The sequence below is a fragment of the Papio anubis genome, chromosome X (assembly GCF_008728515.1).
Source record: "Papio anubis isolate 15944 chromosome X, Panubis1.0, whole genome shotgun sequence".
Lineage (NCBI taxonomy): Eukaryota > Metazoa > Chordata > Mammalia > Primates > Cercopithecidae > Papio > Papio anubis.
In genome coordinates this window covers 47,730,170-47,754,523 of record NC_044996.1, presented here as the reverse complement: position 1 = coordinate 47,754,523, position 24,354 = coordinate 47,730,170, and the positions used below count along the sequence as shown (strand labels likewise).

General features: G+C 44.8%; 1 protein-coding gene across 1 annotated transcript; it reads left to right on the top strand.

Moving 5' to 3' along the window:
* Positions 1-722: 722 nt before the first annotated feature.
* Positions 723-24,091, top strand: CHST7 (carbohydrate sulfotransferase 7). Its single transcript, XM_031660809.1, has 2 exons — positions 723-2,454; positions 23,455-24,091. Exon 1 carries the CDS (start codon positions 963-965, stop codon positions 2,421-2,423), a length of 1,461 nt encoding a protein of 486 aa, XP_031516669.1. The 5' UTR covers positions 723-962; the 3' UTR covers positions 2,424-2,454; positions 23,455-24,091.
* The last annotated feature ends 263 nt before the right edge of the window (positions 24,092-24,354 follow it).

The window sequence follows — 24,354 nt, the reverse complement described above, 5'->3', positions numbered from 1 at the left end:
CTTTTCCATCTATCCTTGGGTACACGTTTCTCCTTACAGGTCCTTTTAAACACCAAGCTCCGGAGAAAGGTCACCATTCTACCACTTTGATTCTGTAAATGTCTTTTGTTCATAGGTGTCAGCATAGGCTGGGTAATACTGTGGTAACAACCCCCAAATCTCGCAATCCCAGGAGGTACATGGGTACTGAGAATTATTCACATTTTACAAATGACCAAACTGGACCCCAGAGTATTGGTAAAATGTGCAGAGCCCATCAGCTGGTGAAAAACCCTACGGAACACAACACTTAGAACTTCACAAAGGCTAGACTTTATGAAAGGTGCTGCGTGAATGCAGTAGTATCTCCAACTCCCCTGGACCACTCTGCCACGTGCAATCTTGTATCTTTTACTCCAGAACTCAGTAACATCCACTCCAGGGCTGATGGGGGCGCTGGATGTAGATAGTGGCGAGTGGTTATCCGCCTAGGATAGCGATGGCTAGGCAGGGGACATAAAACAGAAGAGGCAGTGGCCTTCTCCGGGTGGGGTCTATGGCCCTTTACTGGGTACATTCTGTACACACAGGTACCTCCTTTGCCTGAAGTTATTGATGAAGGCTTCACTACGGAGGGTTTGGGGAAAGGTGGGGGTCTGGCTCGGTGAGCCCCGAGTCCCAGCCCCGCTACAGCCCCGCCCAGATCTGGCAGAGCCGTGGGCGAACCCAGGCGGGCAGAAAGGCGGGGCGGGCGGCTGCCAAGTCGGCCAATAGGCGGCTCTCCGGCGGCTGAGCGGAGAGGGCAGGGGCGCAGTCAGTAGCACCACCGCCTTCCAAGTTTCCCCTCGTGGATGCGCGGCCCCGCGGCTCTGCTCCTCCCGGCACACAGGGGCCGGGAGAGGCCACAGGAGCGGACCCAGGACGGGATTTCTGAGGAACAGGAGAAAACTGGCGCCCGACCCACTCTGGCGGGTCGGTGAACGATGAAGGGCCGGCGGCGGCGACGCCGAGAGTACTGCAAGTTCGCGCTGCTGTTGGTGCTGTACACGCTGGTGCTGTTGCTCGTCCCCTCCGTACTGGACGGCGGCCGGGACGGGGACAAGGGCGCCGGGCACTGCCCTGGCCTGCAGCGCAGCCTGGGAGTGTGGAGCCTGGAGGCGGCGGCGGCCGGCGAACGCGAGCAGGGCGCAGAGGCGCGGGCCGCCGCGGAAGGGGGCGCGAGCCAGTCCCCTCGGTCCCCAAGCAACCTCAGCAGCGCTGTCGGGGAGGCGGTGTCTCGCGAGAAGCAGCACATCTACGTGCATGCCACCTGGCGCACCGGCTCGTCCTTCCTGGGCGAACTCTTTAACCAGCACCCGGACGTTTTCTACTTGTATGAGCCTATGTGGCATCTATGGCAGGCGCTGTATCCGGGCGATGCCGAGAGCCTGCAGGGCGCGCTGCGCGACATGCTGCGTTCGCTCTTCCGCTGCGACTTCTCCGTGCTGCGGCTGTACGCACCGCCGGGGGACCCCGATGCGCGCGCCCCGGACACGGCCAATCTTACCACGGCCGCCCTCTTCCGCTGGCGGACTAACAAGGTCATCTGCTCGCCGCCACTGTGTCCTGGCGCGCCCCGTGCCCGAGCCGAGGTGGGCCTCGTCGAGGACACCGCCTGCGAGCGCAGCTGCCCACCCGTGGCGATACGCGCCCTGGAGGCCGAGTGCCGAAAGTACCCGGTGGTGGTCATCAAGGACGTGCGCCTGCTCGATCTGGGCGTGCTGGTGCCCCTGTTGCGTGACCCAGGCCTCAACCTGAAGGTGGTGCAGCTTTTCCGCGACCCGAGGGCGGTGCACAACTCGCGCCTCAAGTCTAGGCAGGGACTGCTGCGCGAGAGCATCCAGGTGCTGCGCACCCGCCAGAGAGGCGACCGCTTCCACCGTGTGCTGCTGGCGCACGGCGTGGGTGCTCGCCCCGGGGGCCAGTCTCGCGCGCTGCCTGCCGCACCGCGCGCCGATTTCTTCCTGACCGGTGCGCTCGAGGTGATCTGCGAAGCCTGGCTGCGGGATCTACTTTTCGCGCGCGGTGCGCCCGCCTGGCTGCGGCGCCGCTACCTTAGGCTGCGCTATGAGGACCTGGTGCGGCAGCCACGCGCCCAGCTGCGCCGCCTGCTGCGCTTCTCCGGGCTGCGCGCGCTCGCAGCGCTCGACGCCTTCGCGCTCAACATGACTCGTGGCGCGGCCTATGGCGCCGACCGGCCCTTCCACCTGTCAGCGCGCGACGCCCGCGAGGCGGTGCACGCCTGGCGCGAGCGCCTGAGCCGAGAGCAGGTGCGCCAGGTGGAGGCCGCCTGCGCTCCAGCCATGCGTCTGCTTGCCTACCCTCGCAGCGGAGAGGAGGGCGACGTGGAGCCGCCCAGGGACGGGGAGACGCCGCTGGAGATGGATGCCGATAGCGCCACGTAGCCTCCCATCCCTGTCCCCGGCACGGATCCGGGTAAGGTGGCCCGGGGCAAGTCAGGGACCGGGACTGGTCTTCCGGGAGCCTGGAATGGCCTGGGGATGGGAAGTGTAGAGGGGAGGGTACCATCCTGGATCCCATCCTGTCAGATCAGGTTCAAGAGGATGGGAAAGTCCTGCTCGTAGAATTTGGTAGATTCATCGGAATCTCCAGCTTAGCCTTGCGCCTCCTTAGAGGGAGATCCCGAGATGAGAGAGGATATTTAAGCGTGACTGAGGTGGAAGCCAGGTCTCCGCACTCCCATTCCCCGGTATGAAGTAGGAGGTTTCAGAGGGCTGAGGAGAGTAGAGAAGGCTTGAAATAGTCATAATGAACCGTGAGACTGGGAGTTGACATGTGGAGTATAGGATTTCGGAAACCATTTGAGGTTGATGATTATGGAGTTATCTTGATGCCAGTTTGTCCTGTAAGGAGACTTTGCAATGGTGTTTACAGGCACAGAGAAAGCCAAAAGCAGAGAGTTTGGTGGAAAGGCGTTGATTCTAACCCTGCCTATCCCTAATCTTTCTGTTTCGTTTTTCTTCTCTGTTTTATGCGCAGGCTCCAGGGCTTTTCTCCTGAGTTTCCAAGCATGCAGGCACAGTCAGGCGGCTCTTGCAACACTTCTTGCATATTGTGTGTCGCAGGCGCTTGTGTAGTGAATAGACTTGCTTTCCCCTGGCTCATATGCGCCTCTCTGTCTCCCCTCCCCCTCCTTCCCTCTCCCATTTCCCCTCTCCCTCTCTTCCTCCACCTCCCCCTTCCCCTCCTCCTCTCCCTTCCCCCTTCTCCCTGTAGCTGGCGTTTGCAGGATATATGACCATATCCCATTCACATCAGCTTCCTCTAGTGTCGACAAGACCTCAGGGGTGGGTGTCCCCCACTCCACCCCATCCGTTTGACAGATGGTGCCTTCAACTGGCAGTAGCAGTTTGTCACTGCAGGAGGAGCTTTGTGAAAAGACACTGCCCCCTCCTTTTTGTTGTTGTTTTTTTCATTTTTGTTTTTTCTCTGCATATCTGAAGATGCTAAAGTGGTGCTGAAACAGTCTCAAAATGTGTTCTGTGTGGGTCAGTGTATGGCCTGAGGGAAGGGTTTGCTCTGCACAGTGCTGACCATAGGAGTCAGTGACATGGGAGTGTGTTTCCCGAACTTTGTGTGAGTTGGAAGGGTGCCGCCTTCTGCGCTGTGCAGTCAGTCCAGAGGAGGAGGAAAAGCAGTGCTGGGTGGGCGGAAGTGAGTTAAGTTTCCATTCATTATTTCATAGTGTAATTCAGCATTCCCCTGAGATGAAGCTCTGAGGACAAACGTTGAAGATATTAATGAAGAGGGACTTTGTTGTTGTTACAGAACCAGGGTTTCAGAGTGATTTCAGAAGCTGGCTAACTAAGTTTTCTCCCAGTAATCAAATGGTTTTCTTAGTCAGTTTCTGTAATTGCTAGGAAGTCTGTGTTCTTTCCTGATATCCAGAGTGATGGAAGGTAAGGCACAGGGTGACTTGTCACATCTTAACAAAAACATCCTTTCATCTGCTGATCCTGTATTTACAGATGCAACAGTAATTGTCCCTAACCCTTCTTCACAGGCCTCAGGGAATTCCTCCCCTGGGCGAATGCTGTGCATTTTATGGCTTTAAGACATCTCCCAGAAACTTGTGCTTTTTTTTTTTTTTTTTTTTTTTTCATTTTTACTAACATCTGTTTGAGTACTGGCTGGAGTGAAGCATTAAAAAGAATAGAGAGGAGGGTAGAGGACAGTCTTTGCCCTCTAGGAAGTTAGAGTCTGTGTGGGTGACAGTGACTGTGAGGGAAGACACTGGTGTTGCTGTTTGGAAGGCCGACGGGGCTTCCTTTGCAGGGCTGCAGGGACATCTGGGAGCAAGCTTTAAGCTCTTCCAGACTTTAGTGACTGAGTCCTTCCTCCCGCATTGGTCACTTACCACCAATCAGTGGATTGATTACAATGCTTGTATTCTTGGTTCCTAGGAAGATAACGTTACTGCCGACACACTGATGGGTTTTCCAAAAGTTTGTCACGCTCTACTCTAGAGAAGGGAGGAGGAGAAGGGAGGAGGATGGATCCTTACCAAAGGGCTATGTGTCATGCACTGAGTTAGGCATTGTACATATATCATAATTTGTACCAGGCTTCCAGATGAGGAATCCGAGACTCAGAGAATTTGCCCAAAGTCATACCTGGGCTGGTGAGGGTGGAACAGTGTTTGGTGTTGGACTCCAGAGTTCATAATCTTCTCTTTTATACCTCACCTGCTCCCCGCCTTGGCATTCCCTGGCAGCACCCCGATACTCCAGCCAGGCTAGTATGAGGTGGAAAATACACTCAGCTTTATTACTAATATGTCCCAACCACTGAACAAATAAAATATCCCTGAGCTGCCAACAGTGCCTACACAGGAAAGCCGATGACTTTACAGCCATCCTCCCCACAGGGCATCTCAGGATGCCCTCGGCTCAACTGAGGAGAGAGGCCACATGTGAATTAACCTGAGTAACTTCTGGATGGTCCATACCCAATGGCCAGGATTTGGCAGTGAGGGAGTCAGTGAAGTTTTTCTGGTCGGGGTGAGGGCCGTAGCACCCTGAACCAAGTCACCAAGGACCTAGGCCCTTTCTCTCTTTTACATCTTGGCTTTTATTCACCAGCTTATCTTCCCACTGTCACAAGATGGTAGCCACAGCTCCAAGCATCACATCTTCACACAATGACACAGGGTTATTAAAATACAGAAAGGAAGGAGGCTATCTAGCCGGTTAGGGGTGGAGGGGTTTTTCCTCCTGCCATGCTCTTTTTTTTTTTTTTTTTTTGAGAGGATGCTCTCACTCTGTCACCCAGGCTGGAGTTCAGTGTTGTGATCTTGGCTCACTGCAATTTCCTCCTCCCATGCTCAAGTGATCCTCCCACCTCAGCCTCCCAAGCAGCTGGGCTCACAGGTGCATACCACCACATCCACTCTGTCACCCAGGCTGGAGTGCAGTGTCATGGCTCACTGCAGCCTCAACTTCCCAGGGTTAAGCAATCCTCCCACCTCAGCCTCCCAAGTAGCTGGGACTACAGGTCAGGTGCACACCACCACTCCATCTCATTAAAAAAAATTTTTTTTTGCAAAGATTGGGGATGGGACGGGGAGTGGGGGTTCTCACTGTGTTGCTCAGGTTAGTCTCGTACTCCTGAGCTCAAGCGATCTGCCCGCCTTGGCCTCTCAAAGTGCTGGGATTATAGATGTGAATCATTGCACCCAGCCTTGATAAATTATAAAACTTTTCCCAGAACCCCCTTTACCAACTGACTTCCCTTTACATCTCATTAGCTAAAACTGGGTTACACAGCCTGTCCTAGCCCAATCATTGGTGAAAGGGAATGGGAGCATTGTGATTGGCTTAGACCAGCGGTTCTCAGCCGTGACTGAACATTACATTCACCTGAGGAGCTTTTTTATTTTATTTTTTGAAATGCCAATGCCTGAGCTCCACCCCGAGATTCTGATTTAAGTAGTCTGGAGTGGAGTTCCCAGACCCAGGCACTGGGATGTTTGAAAAGCTCCCCAGATGATCCTACTGTATAACCAAAGCTGAGAACCTGTGACTCGGACCAGTCATGGTTCATCCCCTGGGCCAGATGGGACCAGAAGGCTGCTACCGGAACAAGATCAGGATGGGGAATAAAGGGATGTCAATGAGCACTGAACTGCTTGCTACAGTAATTTATGTGAAAGAACTTGGAGCTATGAAGTGCCAAGCAGATGTAGAGTGTTATTATGGAAAGGGGAAAATGTCCTCAATTATACACGGGTCCATTTATAACCCTCTCACATGCCTTCAAATGCTTTGTTGTCTGTAGCTCATTATCTAATAATCCATCATTGTACACTATCCACCACTGTTCTGAACAGACTGATGTGCTATCCTATCCTTTTCAGTATGTCTCCGTTTAATGTCTGCCCTTGGTAGGTCCCAAGGTTTCATCCCGCTAGGCACTTAAGGCACCTTGATCTTTGCCCTTGACATGACGTATGTATCCTTTGAAAGAAATTAGGAAAGAATGCAAACACCCTGTAATTTGAACCCTAACAACTGGGAAGCTTTCTTTCTAAGGAAATCATGTAAACAGAAAAAGAAATGATCAACCACCACCAAATCATTTTGAAAGTCCTTCTATTTTAATCAGGAAACTGAGCCCTAAACATTTTATATAGGCTTATGTATAAATATCACTGAGGCCAGGTGCAGTAGCTCACACCTGTAATCCCAGCACTTTGGGAGGCTGAGGCAGGCGGATCACGAGGTCAGGAGTTTGAGATCAGCCTGACCAACATGGTGAAACCCTACATCTACTAAAAATACAAAAATTTGCTGGGCATGGTGGCACGTGCCTGTAATCCCAGCTACTCAGGAGACTGAGGCACGAGAATTGCTTGAACCCGGGAGGCGGCGAAGGTTGCAGTGAGCTGAGATCGCGTCACTGCACTCTAGCCTGGGCGACAGAGTGAGACCCTGTCTCACACAAAAAAAAAAAAAAAAAAAAAAAAAAAAAAAAAAAAAAAAAAAAAAATTGTAGAAATAATATAAGCATGTAGTAAAAATATAATTTTTTTTTTTTTTCAAAGCAGAGTTTCGCTCTTGTTGCCCAGGCTGGAGTGCAATGGCACGATCTCGGCTCACCGCAACCTCCAACTCCTGGGTTCAAGCAATTCTCCTGCCTCAGCCTCCCGAGTGGCTGGGATTACAGGCATGCGCCACCACGCCCAGCTAATTTTGTATTTTTAGTAGAGACAGGGTTTCTCCATGTTGGTCAGGCTGGTCTCGAACTCCTGACCTCAGGTGATCTGCCTGCCTCAGACTCCCAAAGTGCTGGGATTACAGGTGTGAGTCACTGTGCCCGGCTGAAAATAGAATTTAACAGGATAGAAGTTTATAAAATACCTGCCAGTCTCACTTCCTAGAAGCGGCCACAACATTTCTTGTGGTATATGTCTAGAAATGTTTTATGCAAATTCCAGCAGAAAAATATACACAAATGAGATTGAACTCTATGTATTGTTCTGCACTTTTTTCACTTATTGCTTTGGAAATCTTCCCGTTTCATCTTCTTTTTAATAGCTATATTGTATTTCATGGTAGGAATGTATTATAACATATTTAAGTAGTTCCTAGTTCCATACTGTAGGGCATTTAGTTGTTATAGTTTGGTGCTCTATTTCATTGCATTTCTAGTAGGGTCCTTGTATTTGCATACATGTGAGTGTATCTGTCAGAAAAATTCCTATAGCAGAGTGACCTTATATAGCAAAAGGTATATGCTTTGTACATTTTGAGAGGTAATGTTCTTCAAAGTCAGCCAGCATTCACTACCACCAGCAATTTCTTGGAGCTTCTGTTTCCCAGACTTTCAACAACACGGATTTGATTTCATTTTTTCATCTTGGCCAGTTTGATGAGTGGAAAATTCTTGCCGCTGGCATCCTGGCTCTCTCTGACCCTACAGTTCATCTCTGATGATGAGTGATGGCCTCATACTTTGGGTTGTAGTCACTAAAACACCAAGATGAAGTCAACTTCTTAGCCCTTCTACAGTCCATATGTATTTGGAGAGTGTTATTTTTGTGATTATTTTGAAGAAATGGATACATTTTGCTACAAAAATTATCCCTTTAGAAAACCACACTTCCACAGGACATCAGGTTTTAGCAAGGTTCTTGTTCTGGTGGCCGTCTTCTGGTACCGTTGCAGGGGATTGTACCTATTGACTCGAGCATCAACAATTTGGGGACCCTATCACTGGGGAAATCAGGCTGATTTTAAATAAGGTTTAACCATTCATACATTTTCTCTATATTCCTGAGAGCCCTGTTTGTGGTCTCAGCAGGGGAAGGGCAGAAATGTCCATTTGCAGTTTTTGAGGCAGGATTCAGACGGTTTTCTAAGAGGTTTTTTTTTTTTTTTTTTTTCTTGGCAGAGATTTTCTTCCCATGAATACAAATGCAATATAAATAGTTGGGAGTGATGCTTTTGAGAAACATTTACAAACAGCTGGTTTAACATTCTTCAGTATGCTTTGTCTCAGCCTGCCCTCAGCATGAACGGGCCAGAAAAGAATGAAACGAAAAAAACTAAACTGGCCTCGCTTTTTTGTGTCTGATTTGCCAGCTGAACAAGGTGACTAATAAATGAAGCCCTCTGTTTGTGAGGTCTCCTGGCTCCTCAGCCTCTTGCTTCATAGTGGAAATAAAAGGGGCTTGCTCTATTGAAAGGGACATTTCTGCTGAGGTGCAGTATAAGATAAGAATAGTAGGGACAAAGAAACAGCTCTGGCTCGAATTCAAGTACACAGGCAAGTGGGAACTGTTTGGGAATTGAATAGGAAGCAGTTTTAATTGGAGAAAAGTTGTGGAGCTCAGCGATGTGTCTCTAATTAGAATCCTTCAGCTTTGCTCCCCAACCCCCTTGGCACCCTGGCACCAAGCCAGTGGCCAGGTCTGACATTTTCTGCAGCTGACCTGGTTCATAATTAAGACCACCCTGCTGGATGCTGAGAATAAATTAGAGCATCAGCTGATGATAAATATTTTTAAAATTTTGTTATGGATGCATATTTGTACATGTTTATGGAGTGCATGTGATTTTTTTGTTACAGGTACAGTGTGTAATGATCAAGTCAGGGTATTTGGGGTGCCCATAACCTCGAGTGTTTATAATTTTTATGTGTTAGGAAGATTTCAAGTCCTCTCTCCTGGCTATTTTGAAATACACCATACATTGTTGTTAACTGTAGTCACCCTACTTTGCTATTGAACTTAGAACTTCTTCTAGCTAACTGTATGTTCGTACCCATTTAACCAATCTGTCTCCACGCCAACCCCTGCACCCTTTCCAGCCTTCTGGTGATCACCATTCTATATTCCACCTCCGTGGGATCAACTTTTTTAGCTCACATCTGAGTGAGAACATGCAATATTTGTCTTTCTGTGCCTGGCTTATTTCACTTAACGTAATGACTTCCAGTTCTTCTGATAGTGAATATTTTTAAATTCAGAGATTAAGAGGCTGTGAAAGAGGGCCACCACATTTGATTTCAATGATGACTATATTCTGTGCCAGCAGATTCCCCTCCCATGAAATGGACGGGAACAGGAAGAACTTTGCTGTAGAGTCACATTCTGAGAATAGCCACTGAGGTAGACACGTTTTGCTTATGGAATCGAAGCCCTTTCTGGAGTGTTAAAAGGTGCTTTGGCTGGGCGCAGTGTCTCACACCTGTAATCCCAGCACTTTGGGAGGCCAAGGCAGGCAGATCACCTGAGGTCGGGAGTTCAAGACCAGCCTGACCAACATGGAGAAACACCGCCACTACTAAAAATATAAAATTAGGCCGGGCGCGGTGGCTCAAGCCTGTAATCCCAGCACTTTGGGAGGCCGAGGTGGGCGGATCACGAGGTCAGGAGATCGAGACCATCCTGGCTAACATGGTGAAACCCCGTCTCTACCGAAAATACAAAAAATTAGCCGGACGTGGTGGTGGGCGCCTGTAGTCCCAGCTACTCGGGAGGCTGAGGCAGGAGAATGATGTGAACCTGGGAGGCGGAGCTTGCAGTGAGCCGAGATCGCGCCACTGCACTCCAGCCTGGGCAACAGAGCAAGACTCCGTCTCAAAAAAAAAAAAAAAAAAAAAGGTAAGGAAAAAAAGTGCCCTGAAGATGCAGGGTACTCTCTGGGCCAGTAGTCCAGTAAGAAGTAGAAGTCTGGCCTGAAATCCAAATGCCTAGAGGGAGTGCTTGTTTGATTAATATCATTGGGTCATGGTATCCAGCAGGTTGGAGACCAGGAAGCCAACCTAACTGAAGGTCTGAAGCGTGTAGTTCTGCCCTGAAATAGAACATCACAGAAAGCTTTGTAAGGCATGCGGAATGCAGCCATGATCAAGACTGTGAGTTCTTCAGTAAAGACGATGAAGTGAGGAAAGTTATAAGCAGCTTTAGGAGGGAACTCAGAGGCTAATTGAAGAAGTCATTACATCCAGACAGATAAGGTAGACATTAGGAAAAATTGTACCAGAGCTTTGAGGTCACTTTTCCCATGACTGACACCATACTTTCTCAAAAAGGACTCTTTACTGCCTCAGAGAAATTATAGGAACAGCAAGCCAAAAATGCTTAAATCAACATAATATTTTAAAAATAGGGCCAACTGGCAACCAGCCAAGAACTGACGTGTTAAATATACAGATTTTAGAAGTAAGAGGAGTAGATCTGTCTCTTGCTATAATAAAGAATATCACTAACATGGATGTAATAAAGGAATACAATACATTTTTCAGGCTCTGCAAACAACAACAAAAAATTTCCTCTTTGTTGTCTTTCTGCACCCTCCTACTTTCTCTTTCTTTTCTTTTTTCTCTTCTTTTCTTTCTTTTTTTTTTTTTTTTTTTTTTTTTTGAGACAGTCTTACTCTGTTGCCCTGGCTGGAGTGCAGTGGCGTGATCTGGGCTCGCTGCAACCTCTGCCTCCCGGGTTTAAGCAATTCTTGTGCCTCAGCCTCCGGAGTAGCTGGGACTACAGGCGTGTACCACCATGCCCGGCTAATATTTATATTTTTAGTAGAGATGTGGTTTCACCACGTTGGCCAGGCTGATCTTGAATTACTGACCTCAGGTGATCCGCCCACCTTGGCTTCCCAAAGTGCTGGGATTACAGGGGTGACCCACCACCCCTGGCCCACCATTTTCTAGCTGCTAGGAATTACAGAGGGCAATTTTGCAAAAATGAGATGATTGGCCAAAACGTACACATCCCTCACAAAGAATAACAAAATTCCTAATATTATTGAGTGCCTTTTAAAATAATTTTACTTCATATTTATTTATGTATTTATGTATTTATTTATTTTTGAGATGGAGTCTTGCTCTGTTGCCCAGGCTGGAGTGCAGTGGCGCGATATTGGCTCAATGCAACCTGTGCCTCCTGAGTTCAAGCGATTCTCGTGCTTCAGCCTCCAGACTATCTGGGACTACAGGCACCTGCCACCATGCCTGGCTATTTTTTTTGTATTTTCAGTAGAGACAGGGTTTCCCCACGTTGGCCAGGCTGGTCTCGACCTCCTGACAAGTAATCCGCCAGCCTCGGCCTCCCAAAGTGCTGGGATTAGAGGGGTGAGTCACCACATCCAGCCATTTTTATTTTTCAACAGTCAAAGGGGAAGAGAAATATCTGAGCTCAGGAAAGATCCATGTCTTGATCCTAGGTGCGGCAATCTCCAGCAATCCTATAGACTGGCCTCCATGATCCAATGTCCTATGCCAACACGAACCTGCTCTAGGCCATGGAGCCACTTGACTCCCACAAGACCATGGACAAGAAAGGCTAGGAAAGGGTGGAACAAACATACGGCCTCACTCTGCAGGGAGAGATACCTGCAGTGATGAGCTAGAGTTTGGCTGGTCCATAGATTCTGTACACTGACTAGCCATTCTAACCTGGGAATCTTAAAACTGATCAAGGGCAGAGAATGAGCCTTCCTGGGTAGTCCCAGTGTGGGGGTAGGGACACTTCAGCTGCTCATTTGACTGATAACCCCTATGGGGACCAAATGGCAGCCTGAATTGCAGATCTAAGCTCCAGGTCACTTCCAGCTCTGTGCTCTCCCAAATCCCTTCCACCCTCAGTGGATCGCAAACATCTGCAGGTGACCTGTCCAAATATATATTATCAAATACTGAGTCAGTTCCTTTATTGGAGTTGGGAGCAACTTTACTCACAAAAGCAATTAGGTATGCCAACTAAATTTATATCTTGGAGGAGCTCAATGAAAGGAAAAAACAAAAGTCAACTAGGCAAACTCAGCTGTTTCCAAGTTTTATCAATACTGGTTTGGTGTGCATCGATGTGTTCTCAAGTGAGCTCAAAAGTTTGGGAAATTTTTAGCTGGGGTGTGGGTATCATAAAACTAGAGAGATGTTATTACCTTATTCTTTTCTAGAGTAAGAGGAAAAATAATGCCTATTTAATCTTTGTACTGGCTGACTATGGGCTTGAATGACTCACATGGATTCAGATTTTACATTGAATTCCTCCCACGGTGGGAGGTAACGGCGGGAGTGTGTGTCTCTTCAGCTCTCCACTGGGGCCATCCAAGTCCAGGCAAGTACTAGTTTCTCCCCTCACTCCCCAGTCCAGAGTTTTGTCTTTTTGTTTTTGTTTTGTTTTGACTCAGCCTCTGTTTCTTTTTAAACCTGAGTGGAGAGTTGTTTCAAGTTGAACACGACTGAAACTGTTATTGACTAGTGCAAGTATAAATAACTAGCACCCCATGCCACTGTCACATATTTTTTTCAGATTAAACGTCTGGAAATTATGAATAACACTTAATGCTGTTCAAAGTACGTTTCCAGGCTATCTAGGGGTACAGTTATATTAGCAAACTAAATGTCTCCTATTACATTTTGCTTTGGAGTCACAATGAGGGAGTGTACTTCGAGATTTCTGCTATTTCAAATATTATTTTAACATGATCCCTAAGCAGCTCCCTTAAAAAACAACTTAATGGTGCTATTGTTGTAAACATTGTCACTCATTTCCGTTTTCCTTGGCACTGTAGTTGCTAATTTGAAGTGAAAACAGGAAGGTTAAGAAAGCTTAACCTGGGTTAACAGATAAGCTTAGATATTAACATCATCCACAAAGTGTGGTTTCAGTTTAGGATGCTGGGAGAAGACCCCATAAGGACACAGCCCTTGCAAAAGATGCTCAAGCCCTTCCTCAGCCCATTTGTTCTGGAGGTGGTCCAGGAGGAAGGCTGTTACAATAGGCTGGAAAGTCATCCAGCCGGTGATAACAGGAGCTGCTGAATACCCGGAAATCTCAGCTCTCTCAAGTGCTAAGCGCCAGCACCAACTTTTAGCATCTGTGAAGGAGTTTTGGTGGTCAACCCAGGGTGCCTCACCTGGCGCAAGTGTGTGGGTAGGGACAGGATACCTCGGAGTCCAGTCACAGGCACGTACGTTCTGGAGGCAAGACCAAGAAAAACTTGAAAGGAAGAAGAGCAGGCCCAAATTGACAAACGCAATTCAAGGAGTAGAAATGAGGTCCCCGTGCAAGTTCCCAGATTCATTTGGGAGGCCGTAGGCTCATTACCTGACTTGAAATGGGGGGCACAGGAAGGCCACTCAGAGAGCTAGAGCCGGTTGCAAGTTCATTTGCTTGAATGTTCCGTTCTCTAACTTTAAAGCCAACAGGAAGTTGATTCATCCCCCTCCCCCTTCCCGGCTTCAAAGATTGAAGAAAGTATGATTAAAATGCTAAAAGCGTGTCTTCCTGAGTTATTCTGCTGTAGCCCCAGGAGCCTCAGCTGAACCAACTGCTTGCAATTCAGGCTCCATAGACCCAGAATGAACCCAGAATGAAGTTTCCCTTTGATGGCAATGAGGCTATTAGTAGGTCAACCAGCTGCATTTAGGGCCTGGCTGGTCATTTAAACACTCAAGGGAACTGTAGCAAAGGAGATAAAATTACACCCAACTCATTGGAGTATGACTTTCAATCTTTAAATAAATAACCCATGCTTTTTTTTTTTTTAAGTGAAAGCCAATTCTTGAATTATTTGAATATTGAGGAATGACCTCACACTTCAATGTCACATATTTTTTTACAAAAAACCTTTTATGCGTGCTTTTCAAAACAATGGTGTATAAAAACCTTTGTAATTCTTGAGATTAACTGCATGAAGACAGTTTTTTTATTATGAATTTTCTATTACTACAGGATAAGTCTTTAAATAGTTCTGACTTAGGAATAAACAGAAGGGTCTATGATTGTTTCAGGTGATACAGAGAGTAGCAAACATTTTTATTCTCCCCAGATTCTGGGCAAGTGGAAACAGCTGTAACCAAGAAGTTTAGCAGCTTAAAATTTAATTTTTCCTTGTCAGACATCTAGCAGCTGAAAAAAAGGACAAAACTAACTACTTGGTAACTGCAGCTGGCTGGTAAACTGAGGGTTTGGATTCTAAATATTAACCCAAAGATGAATATTTCATTGCTCCATATGAACAGGGCCCCATAATATTAAGAAGAGTTGGGATCTGGATTAAGAGTCAATTAAATTCTTTTTTTTTTTTTTTTTGAGACGGAGTCTCGCCTGTTGCCCGGGCTGGAGTGCGGCGGCCGGATCTCAGCTCACTGCAAGCTCCGCCTCCCGGGTTTACGCCATTCTCCTGCCTCAGCCTCCCGAGTAGCTGGGACTACAGGCGCCCGCCACCTCGCCCGGCTAGCTTTTTGTATTTTTTTAGTAGAGACGGGGTTTCACCGTGTTAGCCAGGATGGTCTCGAACTCCTGACCTCGTGATCCGCCCGTCTCCGCCTCCCAAAGTGCTGGGATTACAGGCTTGAGCCACCGCGCCCGGCGTGAATTAAATTCTTAATCCTTGTGCTTACGCCTGTAATTCCCAGCACTTTGGGAGGCCAAGGTGGGCAGATTACCTGTGGTCAAGAGTTTGAGACCATCCTGGTCAACATAGTGAAACCCCGTCTCTACTAAAAATACAAAAATTAGCCAGGTGTGGTGGCGGGCACCTGTAATCCCAGCTACTCGGGAGGCGGAGGCCAGAGAATTGCTTGAACCTGGGAGGTAGAGGCTGCAGTGAGCCGAGATCGTGCCCCTGCATTCCAGCCTGGGTGACAGAGAGAGACTCTGTCTCAAAAAAAAAAAAAAAAAAGAAAAAAAAGAAAAAGAAAAAGAAAAAAAAGAGTGAATTAAATTTTTAATCCTCTATTTAAGATACTGGGGACTTAAGAGTTTGAGGAAACATCACACTAAGAATTCATGGACATGTTTATGTTTTAAACACAACCAAAAATATTGAGAAATGGTAGGAAATTAGCCAATAGTTTACTTAGGGTCTACTTGGGAGCTACAGGTCTCATGAAGGTGTACGTCAGAACTGGAAGATATATAAGCATCCCTGACCTAGTTCAGGGACATTCAGGAACTAGAGGCCAACATGGGGGGATAGGAACCCATTCCTAGTATGCAGAAAGAAAGGGCCTTGTGAGGTCGCCCTGCCTGAATTAGCGGTACTTCATTTAAGTTCTTCAGATACCCCGGCAGCAGCAATAGTTCTTTCAGAGCACACATCTCTCCTCCCCTCACCTTGTACTGCCAGCGATTCAATAAAAAATATAAACCTGCATGAAAAGCAGCCTTTTGGGTAGATACAAAGATTTTTAATAAAAGGATATAAAAGATTGCTTATGGGTACAGAGGTTGGGCTGGTAGTACTCTCCGTAAAAGTTTGTTGGGAAATGGGATCTGACCTGGCAACATTTAGCACTTGGTTAAGTCATTGACCAAATCATCCTGAGTTACTGCCAAGTTTGTTTCCGGGTCTTTAAAGCAACCCAAGTGAAGAGCTCAACACATTGCACAAAGAAACAATGCCATAGATTTTTTTTTTTTTTTTTTTACTTTTTATTTTGAAATAATTATATAGGCCGAGTGTGGTGGCTGATGCCTTTAATTCTAGCACTTGGGGAAGCCAAGGTGGGAGGATTGCTTGAGCCCAGGAATTCAAGACCAGCCTAGGCAACATAAGGGCATCCCGTCTCTACAAAAAATAAAAAATTAGCTGGGTGTGCCTGTAGTCTTAGCTACTCGGGAGGCTGAGGTGGGAGGATCACTTGAACCCAGGAGTTTGAGGTTGCAGTGAGCTATGATCATGCCACTGCAGAAATAATATACTCACAGGAAGTTGCAAAAACAGCACAAGAGGTCCAGTGTACCCTTCACATAGCTTCCCCCAAAGGAACACCTTATATGTAGATCAATATCAACACCAGGAAATTGACACTGGTGAGATCTAACAACAGACCTTTTTCAATTTTCAGCAGTTTTTCCGTGTACTCATTTTGTGTGTATGTGTGTGTATAGATCTGTGTAATTGTATTATATATAGATTTGTGTAAACACCACTACAATCAAGACACAGAGCTAGTCCATCAACACACAAAAAACTCTCTTGTGCTACCCTCATTATCATTACATACCCTACCCTGTCCCACCCCTTTCACTGGCAAACACTAATCTGTTCTCCATCTCTATAATTGTGTTATTTCAATAATGTTATATAGATGGAATTATATAATATTTAACCTTTTGAGATTGGCATTTTTCACTCAGTTGTAATCCTCTGGAGATTCATCCAGGTTGTCTTGTTTAATAATAGTTTGTTCTTTTTCATTGCTGAGTAATATTCCATGGTATGGTTGTACCAGTTTGTTTAACCCTTCACTCATTGAAGGACATTTGGATTGTTTTCAGTTTTGGGCTATTACAAATGGAACTACTATGAATATTTGTGTATGGGTTTTTGTGTGGACATAAATTTTCATTTCTTTAGGATGAATGTCCATAAATGCAATTGCTGCATCGTGTGGAAGTGTGTGTTTAGTTTTATGAGAAACTACCAAACTGTTGCCCAGAGCAGCTGTACCCTTCTATATTCCCACCAACAATGTCTGAAAGATCAAATTTTTCTGCACCCTCACAGTATTTGGTATTGTCACTATATTTCATTTTATTTTTATTTTATTTTTTTGAGATGGAGTCTCACTCTGTCGCCCAGGTTGGAGTACAGTGGTGCAATCTCAGCTCACTGCAACCTCCACCTCCTGGGTTCAAGTGATTCTCCTGCCTCAGCCTCCAGAGTAGCTGGGATTACAGGGGTGCGTCACCACACCCAGCTAGTTTTTGTATTTTTAGTAGAAACGAGGTTTCACCATGTTGGCCAGGCTGGTCTGGAACTCCTAACCTCAAGTGATCTGCCCGCCTCAGCCTCCCAAAGTGCTGAGATTACAGGTGTGAGCCACTGCGCCTGGCCAAGATTTGTTTTTTTTAAAAATATATCTTTTTACTTTGATTTTACTTTAAGTTCTGGGATACATGTGCAGAACATGCAGGTTTGTTACATAGGTATACATGTGTCATGATGGTTCGTTGCACCCATCAACCCATCATCTAGGTTTTAAGTCCCGCATGCATTAGGTATTTGTCCTAATGCTCTCCCTCCCACTGCCCCCCACCCCCTCAACACCTCAACAGGCCCCGGTGTGTGATGTTCCCCTCCCTGCGTCTATCTGTTCTCATTGTTCAGCCCCAACTTATGAGTGAGAACATGTGCTGTGTGGTTTTCTGTTCCTGTGTTAGTTTGCTGAGAATGATGGTTTCCCACTTCATCCGTGTCCCTGCAAAGGACATGAACAAGATTTATTTTTCAAGAGTCTTTTAACGATTCAATTTTTTAGTAGTTATAGGACTTTTCAAACGACCTGTTTCATATTGGGTGAGTTATAGTCGTTTGCTTTTTGAGGAATTGGTCCATTTCATCTAAATTGTCAAATTAATGGATGTTGTTTTTAGTAATTTTTTTTTTTTTTGCCTTTTAATGTCTGTGGGGTCTGTAGCGAGAACCCCTGTTTCATTGTTGATATTGGTAATGTTTGTCTTCTCTTTTTCTGTTGTCAGTCTTGATAGAAGTTTTTTGTTTGTTTGTTTTGTTTTTTTGTTTTGTTTTGAGACAGGGTCTCACTCCCATCGCCCAGGCTGGAGTGCAGTGATGCAATCTCAGTTCACCCGCCTTCCGGGTTCGAGCAATTCTCCTGCCTCAAGCTCCCGAGTAGTTGGGACTACAAGTGCTCGTCACCACACCTAGCTACTTTTTGTATTTTTTGTAGAGACAGGGTTTTGCCATGTTGGCTAGGCTGGTCTCGAACTCCTGGCCTCAAGTGATCTACCTGCCTTGGCTTTCCAAAGTGCTGGGATTACAGGCATGAGCCACCATACTTGGCTAATAGAGGTTTTTTTTATCTTTTCAACATTACCGGCTTTTTGTTTCATTGTATTTTCTTGATTGTTTTTGTTTTCAGTTTTACTGATTTCTCCTTTTATCTTAATTATTTCCTTACTTCTGCTTGTTTTGGGTTTTTAAAAAAATCATCCAGTTTCTTGAGGTAAGTACATAGATTATTGATTTGAGATCTTTCTTTCTTTCTCATGTATCTAGTGTTACGCATTTTTCTCTTAGCTTCACAAATTTTGATGTTGCATTTTCATTCAATATAGTTTTATTTTCAATGAATTATGTTTAAGTATGTTCTTTAATTTTAAAATTTCTGGATAATTTCCTGCTATCGTTCTGTTATTGACTTCCAGTTTGATTACACTATGGTTATTTAATTTATTACTATTATTTCAATTTTTAAAACATTTGTTCAGATTTGTTTTGTGGACCAGGATAGGTTCATGTTGTGAATGTTCCATGTATGCCTAAAAATAATGTGTATTCTACTGTTAATAGGTGGAATGTTCTATAAATGTCAGTTCAATTCTATTGGTTGATGTTACTGTTCAGTCTTTCTGTATCCTTACTGACTTTCTGTCTAGTGAGTCTATCGTTTGTTGAAAGAATGGTGTTGAAGTTTTCAACTATAAATATAGACTTGTCCATTTTTTCTTTCTGTTCTTTCAGTTTTTGCTTCAGGAAATTTGAAGCTCTGCTATTTGCTCTGTACATATTTAGGATTGCTATGTCTTGTTTGTGGATTGACTCTTTAAACCTTATGTAACATTCTTCTTTGTCCTTGGTAATTTTCTTTGCTCTGAAGTCTGTTTTTTCTAATATTAATATAGCTACTCTTCCTTTCTTTTGATTGTTTGTATGGTGTATCCTTTTCAGCCTTTTACTTTTAACTTACCTCATTGCATTAGAAATTAATGGTAATGTTTTTAAATCCATTTTGCCAATCTCTTTTAGTTTATATATTTAAACCATTTATATTTAATCTAATTATTGATATTTTGGGACTTCAATTTGATTTCTGTTTGTTCCCTCTGTTTTTATTCCTTTGTTTTCCTTTTCCTATCTGCCTTTGAGTTACTTGAGCATTTTTTAGAATTTCATTTTATCTGTAGTGTTTTTGAGTGTATCTCTTTGTATGTTTATTTTAGCGGTTTCTTTGAATTATACATAACTTATCACAGTCTACTGGTGTCAACATCTTACTACCTCCAGTGAAATGTAGAAAACTAATCTCCATTTAGGTTCCTTTATCCTGCCCCTTAAATAGCCTCTTAAAAATTTTCTCTACATATATTGAGAACCACATCATACAATGTTACTTTGCCTCAACCATCAAAAATAATTTTAAACACTCAAGAGAATAGTCTATTAAATTTACTCATATTTTACCTTTTCCGTTGTTCTTTCTTCATGTGTGATATTTCAAGCCTCCTTTTATCATTTCCTTTCTCTGGGGAAGAACTTTAGCAATTCTTTTATAAAAGTTCTATTGACAAAAATTATCTTAGTTTTCTTTCATGTGAAAATGTCTTTATTTCACCTTCATTCCTGAAGGATATTATCATGGGATATAGAAATCTGGATCGAGGCTGGGCACTGTGGCTCACGCCTGTAATCCCAGCACTTTGGGAGGCCAAGGCAGGTGGATCACTTGAGGTCAGGAGTTCAAGTCCAGCCTGGCCAACATGGTGAAACCCCGTCTCTACTAAAAATACAAAAATTAGCTGGGTGTGGTGGCAGGTGCCTATAATCCAGTTACTCGGAAGACCAAGGAACGAGAATCATTTGAACCCAGTAGGCGGAGGTTGCAGTGAGCCGAGATCACGCCACTGCACTCCAGCCTGGGCGACAATGAGACTCTGTCCAAAAAAAAAAGGAAAAAGAAAAATCTGGATTGGCAGATATTTTCTTTCAGCACTTGAAAACTGTCGTGTCACTTCCTTCTGACCCCCATGCTTTCAGATACAAAATCTGTTGGCATTCATATTGTTGTTCCCATAATTAATGTGTCTTTTCTCTCTAGTTGCCTTCAGGATTTTTTTCTTTGTTTTTGCTTTTCTGAAGTTTGAGTATGCCATGGCTTGGTGTAGATTTCTTTGAGTTTTTCTTCTTTGGGGTTTGCTCAAGTTCTTGAATCTGTAAATTTATGTCTTCTGCCAATTTGGGAAATTTTCAGCCATATTTCAAGTAGTTTTTCAGTCTCTTTTTCTGGAACTTCGATGACATGCATGATAGATCATTTATTATGGTTCCTCAGGCCCCTGAGGCTCTGTTTATCTTTTTTTAAACTCTCTTTTCTGTTGTTCAGATTGGATAATTTCTATTGTTCTATTTTTAGTTTCACTAAGTCCTTACTCTATCATCTTTATTCTGCTATTGAGCCCATCCAGTGAGTTTTTCAAATTTTCATGATTGTATTTTACAGTTCTACAATTTCCATTTGGTGGCTTTTTAAAAAACTGTATTTCTTCACTGAGAATTTCAATTTTTTCATTTGTTTCAAGTGTGTTTGTAATGGCTAATTGAGGATGTTTATGATTGCCACTTAAAATCTGTTTCAGGTAATTTCAACATCTGTGTCATCTCAGTGTTGGTATGTATTAGTTGTCTTCTCTCATTCAAGCTGACATTTGCCTGGTTCTTGGTTTGACAAGTGCTCTTTGTATTGTCCTGGACACTGGGAGAATTATCTTATGAATCTCCAAATGTTACTTAAATCTTCTATTTTAGCAGGCCTCCACTGACACCACACTGGTAGAGAAAGGGGCACATCACCTGGTTACTGCCAGGTCAAGGAGGCAGTCCAGAGATCCGGGTTTCCCACTAGGGCTTTGCTCACAGGAGAGGGGATTTTTTTTTTTTTTTTGCTTGGTTTCTGTCTTTTTAGAGTGAACCTTTTCCTATCCTTTGGCTAGAGGTAACAGGCTTTTTTCAGGGCCTTTTTGTGTGTGTCTCTCACAATTGGCATTTCTGGCTTGCTGGCTTCTTTAGCACACAACATTCAGGATATAGAGGCAGCAAAAAGAAAACTCAGGGTCACGGTATTCCTCAGTTGCCAAGGTTCCTAGTCAGTCGGCCTTCTTCTCTCCACCCTTCAGACTCTTATCTTTGTTTTATACATAGTATTTGGAGTTTTCAGTTATACACTTTGTGGGAGGAATAAGGAGAAGTGCATGATTCCATCTTGTCAACTAGAAGTCAGCCCATCTGGCCAGGTGCAGTGGCTCACATCTGTAATCCTAGCACTTTGGGAGGCTGAGGCAGGCAGATCACCTGGGGTCAGGAGTTTGATACCAGCCTGGCCAACATGGTGAAACCCTGTCTCTACTAAAAATACAAAACTTAGCTGGGCGTGGTGGTGCATGTCTGTAATCCCAGCTATTCGGGACGCTGAGGCACGAGAATCGCTTGAACCCGGGAGGTGGAGATTGCAGTGAGCCGAGATCACACCACTGCACTCCAGCCTGTGTGACAGAGCTAGACTCTGTCTTTAAAAAAAAAAAAAAAAAAAAAAAAAAAGTTGGCCCATCTGGAAATTGGTTTTTATTAAAGACTGAAATTTGACATGGTGTCTCTTTCTTTATGTAAGTAACCTGTTGTGGAGGCTAAAGTAACTCCATCTTGGATGCTAATCCACCATGTTGACTTGTGATTAACCTTGGTTCCAGGAATGCCTCTGAGATTTCCAGTTCATCTATTGTTCCTTGTGTAAGAGCACATCCTTACCATAAATTCTGCTCTTAGATCAAACTGCTACTCATTTCCTCTGAAGCACGTGTACCTTTTCCTTTGGTATATAATCCCTGGGTCTGGGGGTGGGGGCTAATGGCGTGGAGATATACCTGCTTTGTAGCTGCTCAAGACCATACTTCTGTCCATAAGTTCCCCGATAAAATCATCCTGTGATGACAAGCTGGACTTCTCTGCCTCCTTCTTTGGTTTCTCAGCCCCTTCTGGGTTTGGGGGTCACTTTGCATATATAGCCCTTTAATGAAACGTGTACTAGCAAAATACTAAAGATTTATAGAAAGGGGCGGGGCACAGTGGCTCTTGCCAGTAATCTCAGCACTTTGGGAGGCCAAGGCAGGTGGATCACTTGAGGTCAGGAGTTCGAGACCAGCCTTGCCAACATGGTGAAACCCTGTCTCTACTAAAAATACAAAAAATTAGCCAGGTGTGGCAGTGCGCGCCTGTAATCCCAGCTACTCAGGAGGCTAAGGCAGGAGAATTGCTTGAACTCAGGAGGTGGAGGTTGCAGTGAGCTTAGATCATGCCACTGTACTCTAGCCTGGGCATGAGTGAGACTCTGTCTCAAAAAAAAAAAAAAAAAAAAAAAAAGACTTATAGAAAGGCCTCAAAGCATTTATGAAATTAGCTTTTCCTTAATGCTTAGTGTGACTCTTTATTGCACATTTTAAATCATCTTGAAACTGCCTTTCCCAAACTTTGCATCAGTAGTTCTATTAAGCTGATGGACAGTTTCACTCCATTAGAAAATGTCAAATTTGGTACACATCCAGGATCAGAGGAAGGATCACAGGAGAGCAAGAAACTGGTGACAGGACTAGTACAGACACACTGGAGTCAGCCCACTTTCCACTGCTCACGTAGAGTGACACAAGCAATGTGTTTAAATGAAAGAAGAAAAAGTTCAGGTGCCACAAAGGTAGAAAGCTGGACTCACTGCCTATCTACAGCCTCAGTTGTATAGAATTGTCAGTTGCTGTTGACGTTTTGCACATATGAACTGGTACATGAGTGAAGAATGGATGGGTACATGGTTGGTGCCTAAAGGTATGGCTTCAATCCCAATTCCTCCCACACGCTACCCAGAAGGTTCCAGAAAGCCCTGTTCTCCTCAGCAGGCGCTCCACAACAGCAGCTACAGAAAGCACAGCCATGCTAACAGAGGCGCCCTCAGATTTTTCCCATCTTCACCCTCACCCAATGACCTCTTGGGTCATTTTCTCCTGGTCTGTCTTCACAAACCAGAAATGATTGATACTGATTCGGTATGGGTTTGGAAGATGATAGGTTTCTGATTTAAAAGGACTTATGTTGTCAGGGTCCAACAGACTTTCTTTCTGGGGATTTCTGTGTTCTGAAGTTCAGACATCCTTTGTTCCTTCCCTTCCAGGTCAGTCACCATGAACCAGGGCACCCGGCATGCTGCCTCAGCACTGGAGAAGCAGCGCTGTGGAGGCAATCTGTCACACTGTCAGAGTCTGGGAGTTGACTTGCTACCAACTGCTGTGCAATTCTGCTGAGCAGGAATATCATGAGCTGTTCAATAATGACAGATGCATTGGTTGAGATGAAGTTTCCAGTAAGGAAGTGACAGTGCAATGTGGATATTTATGGCCGTAAAATAGGAAGAGCTTAAGTTCCCAGGCTGAACCTGCCACTGCTGGAGCCATTTCATTTCAACAAGGCGTCCTCACAACAAAGAAGAGATGTGATTTGGTACCATTTCACATCAGCAGGTGTCTGGATGAAAACATCAATGTGAATAAGGGCCAACTGCAGTCCTGTCTATCTTGATTAAATTACTTAATATTAAATAATAGGTCTGGGCAGTATTGTTTTTAAACTGACTCATCCGGCTGTCCTTCAAATAGCTCCGTCTACCCAGAACTGACTTTTAAAAAGTAATTTTTCTCCCTGGGCTGGGAGAACCCTAATGAACTGAAACACATTTTTACTTTAAAATTTTTCTATCTGGTGTTTTTGTAATTATACTATTAAATGACTTTGGAGTCATGTTAATGACAGGATTTGTTTTGTTTGGATGCAGTTCAATTGCATGGTTTGGGTAAAAGCTAGTCTATATACAGAGGAATATGAAGACTGTGGAAGAAACTGTATATTGGGTTTAAGAATTTCAGCAATTATCCAGTACGAACCTAAGCATTAAGCTGCAATGTCAAATCCACTTGCTTCAGTCTTACTAGTTGATGTTGCCAACAGTTGGTAATGCCTTTTTCAGGATTCTACATTCAAAGCCTGTTAAAGATGATTACAGGCAAGGAGGAGTCAC

Excerpts from the sequence above, each read along its gene's own strand:
- CHST7 (XM_031660809.1), top strand. The coding sequence starts at position 963 with ATGAAGGGCCGGCGGCGGCGACGCCGAGAGTACTGCAAGTTCGCGCTG.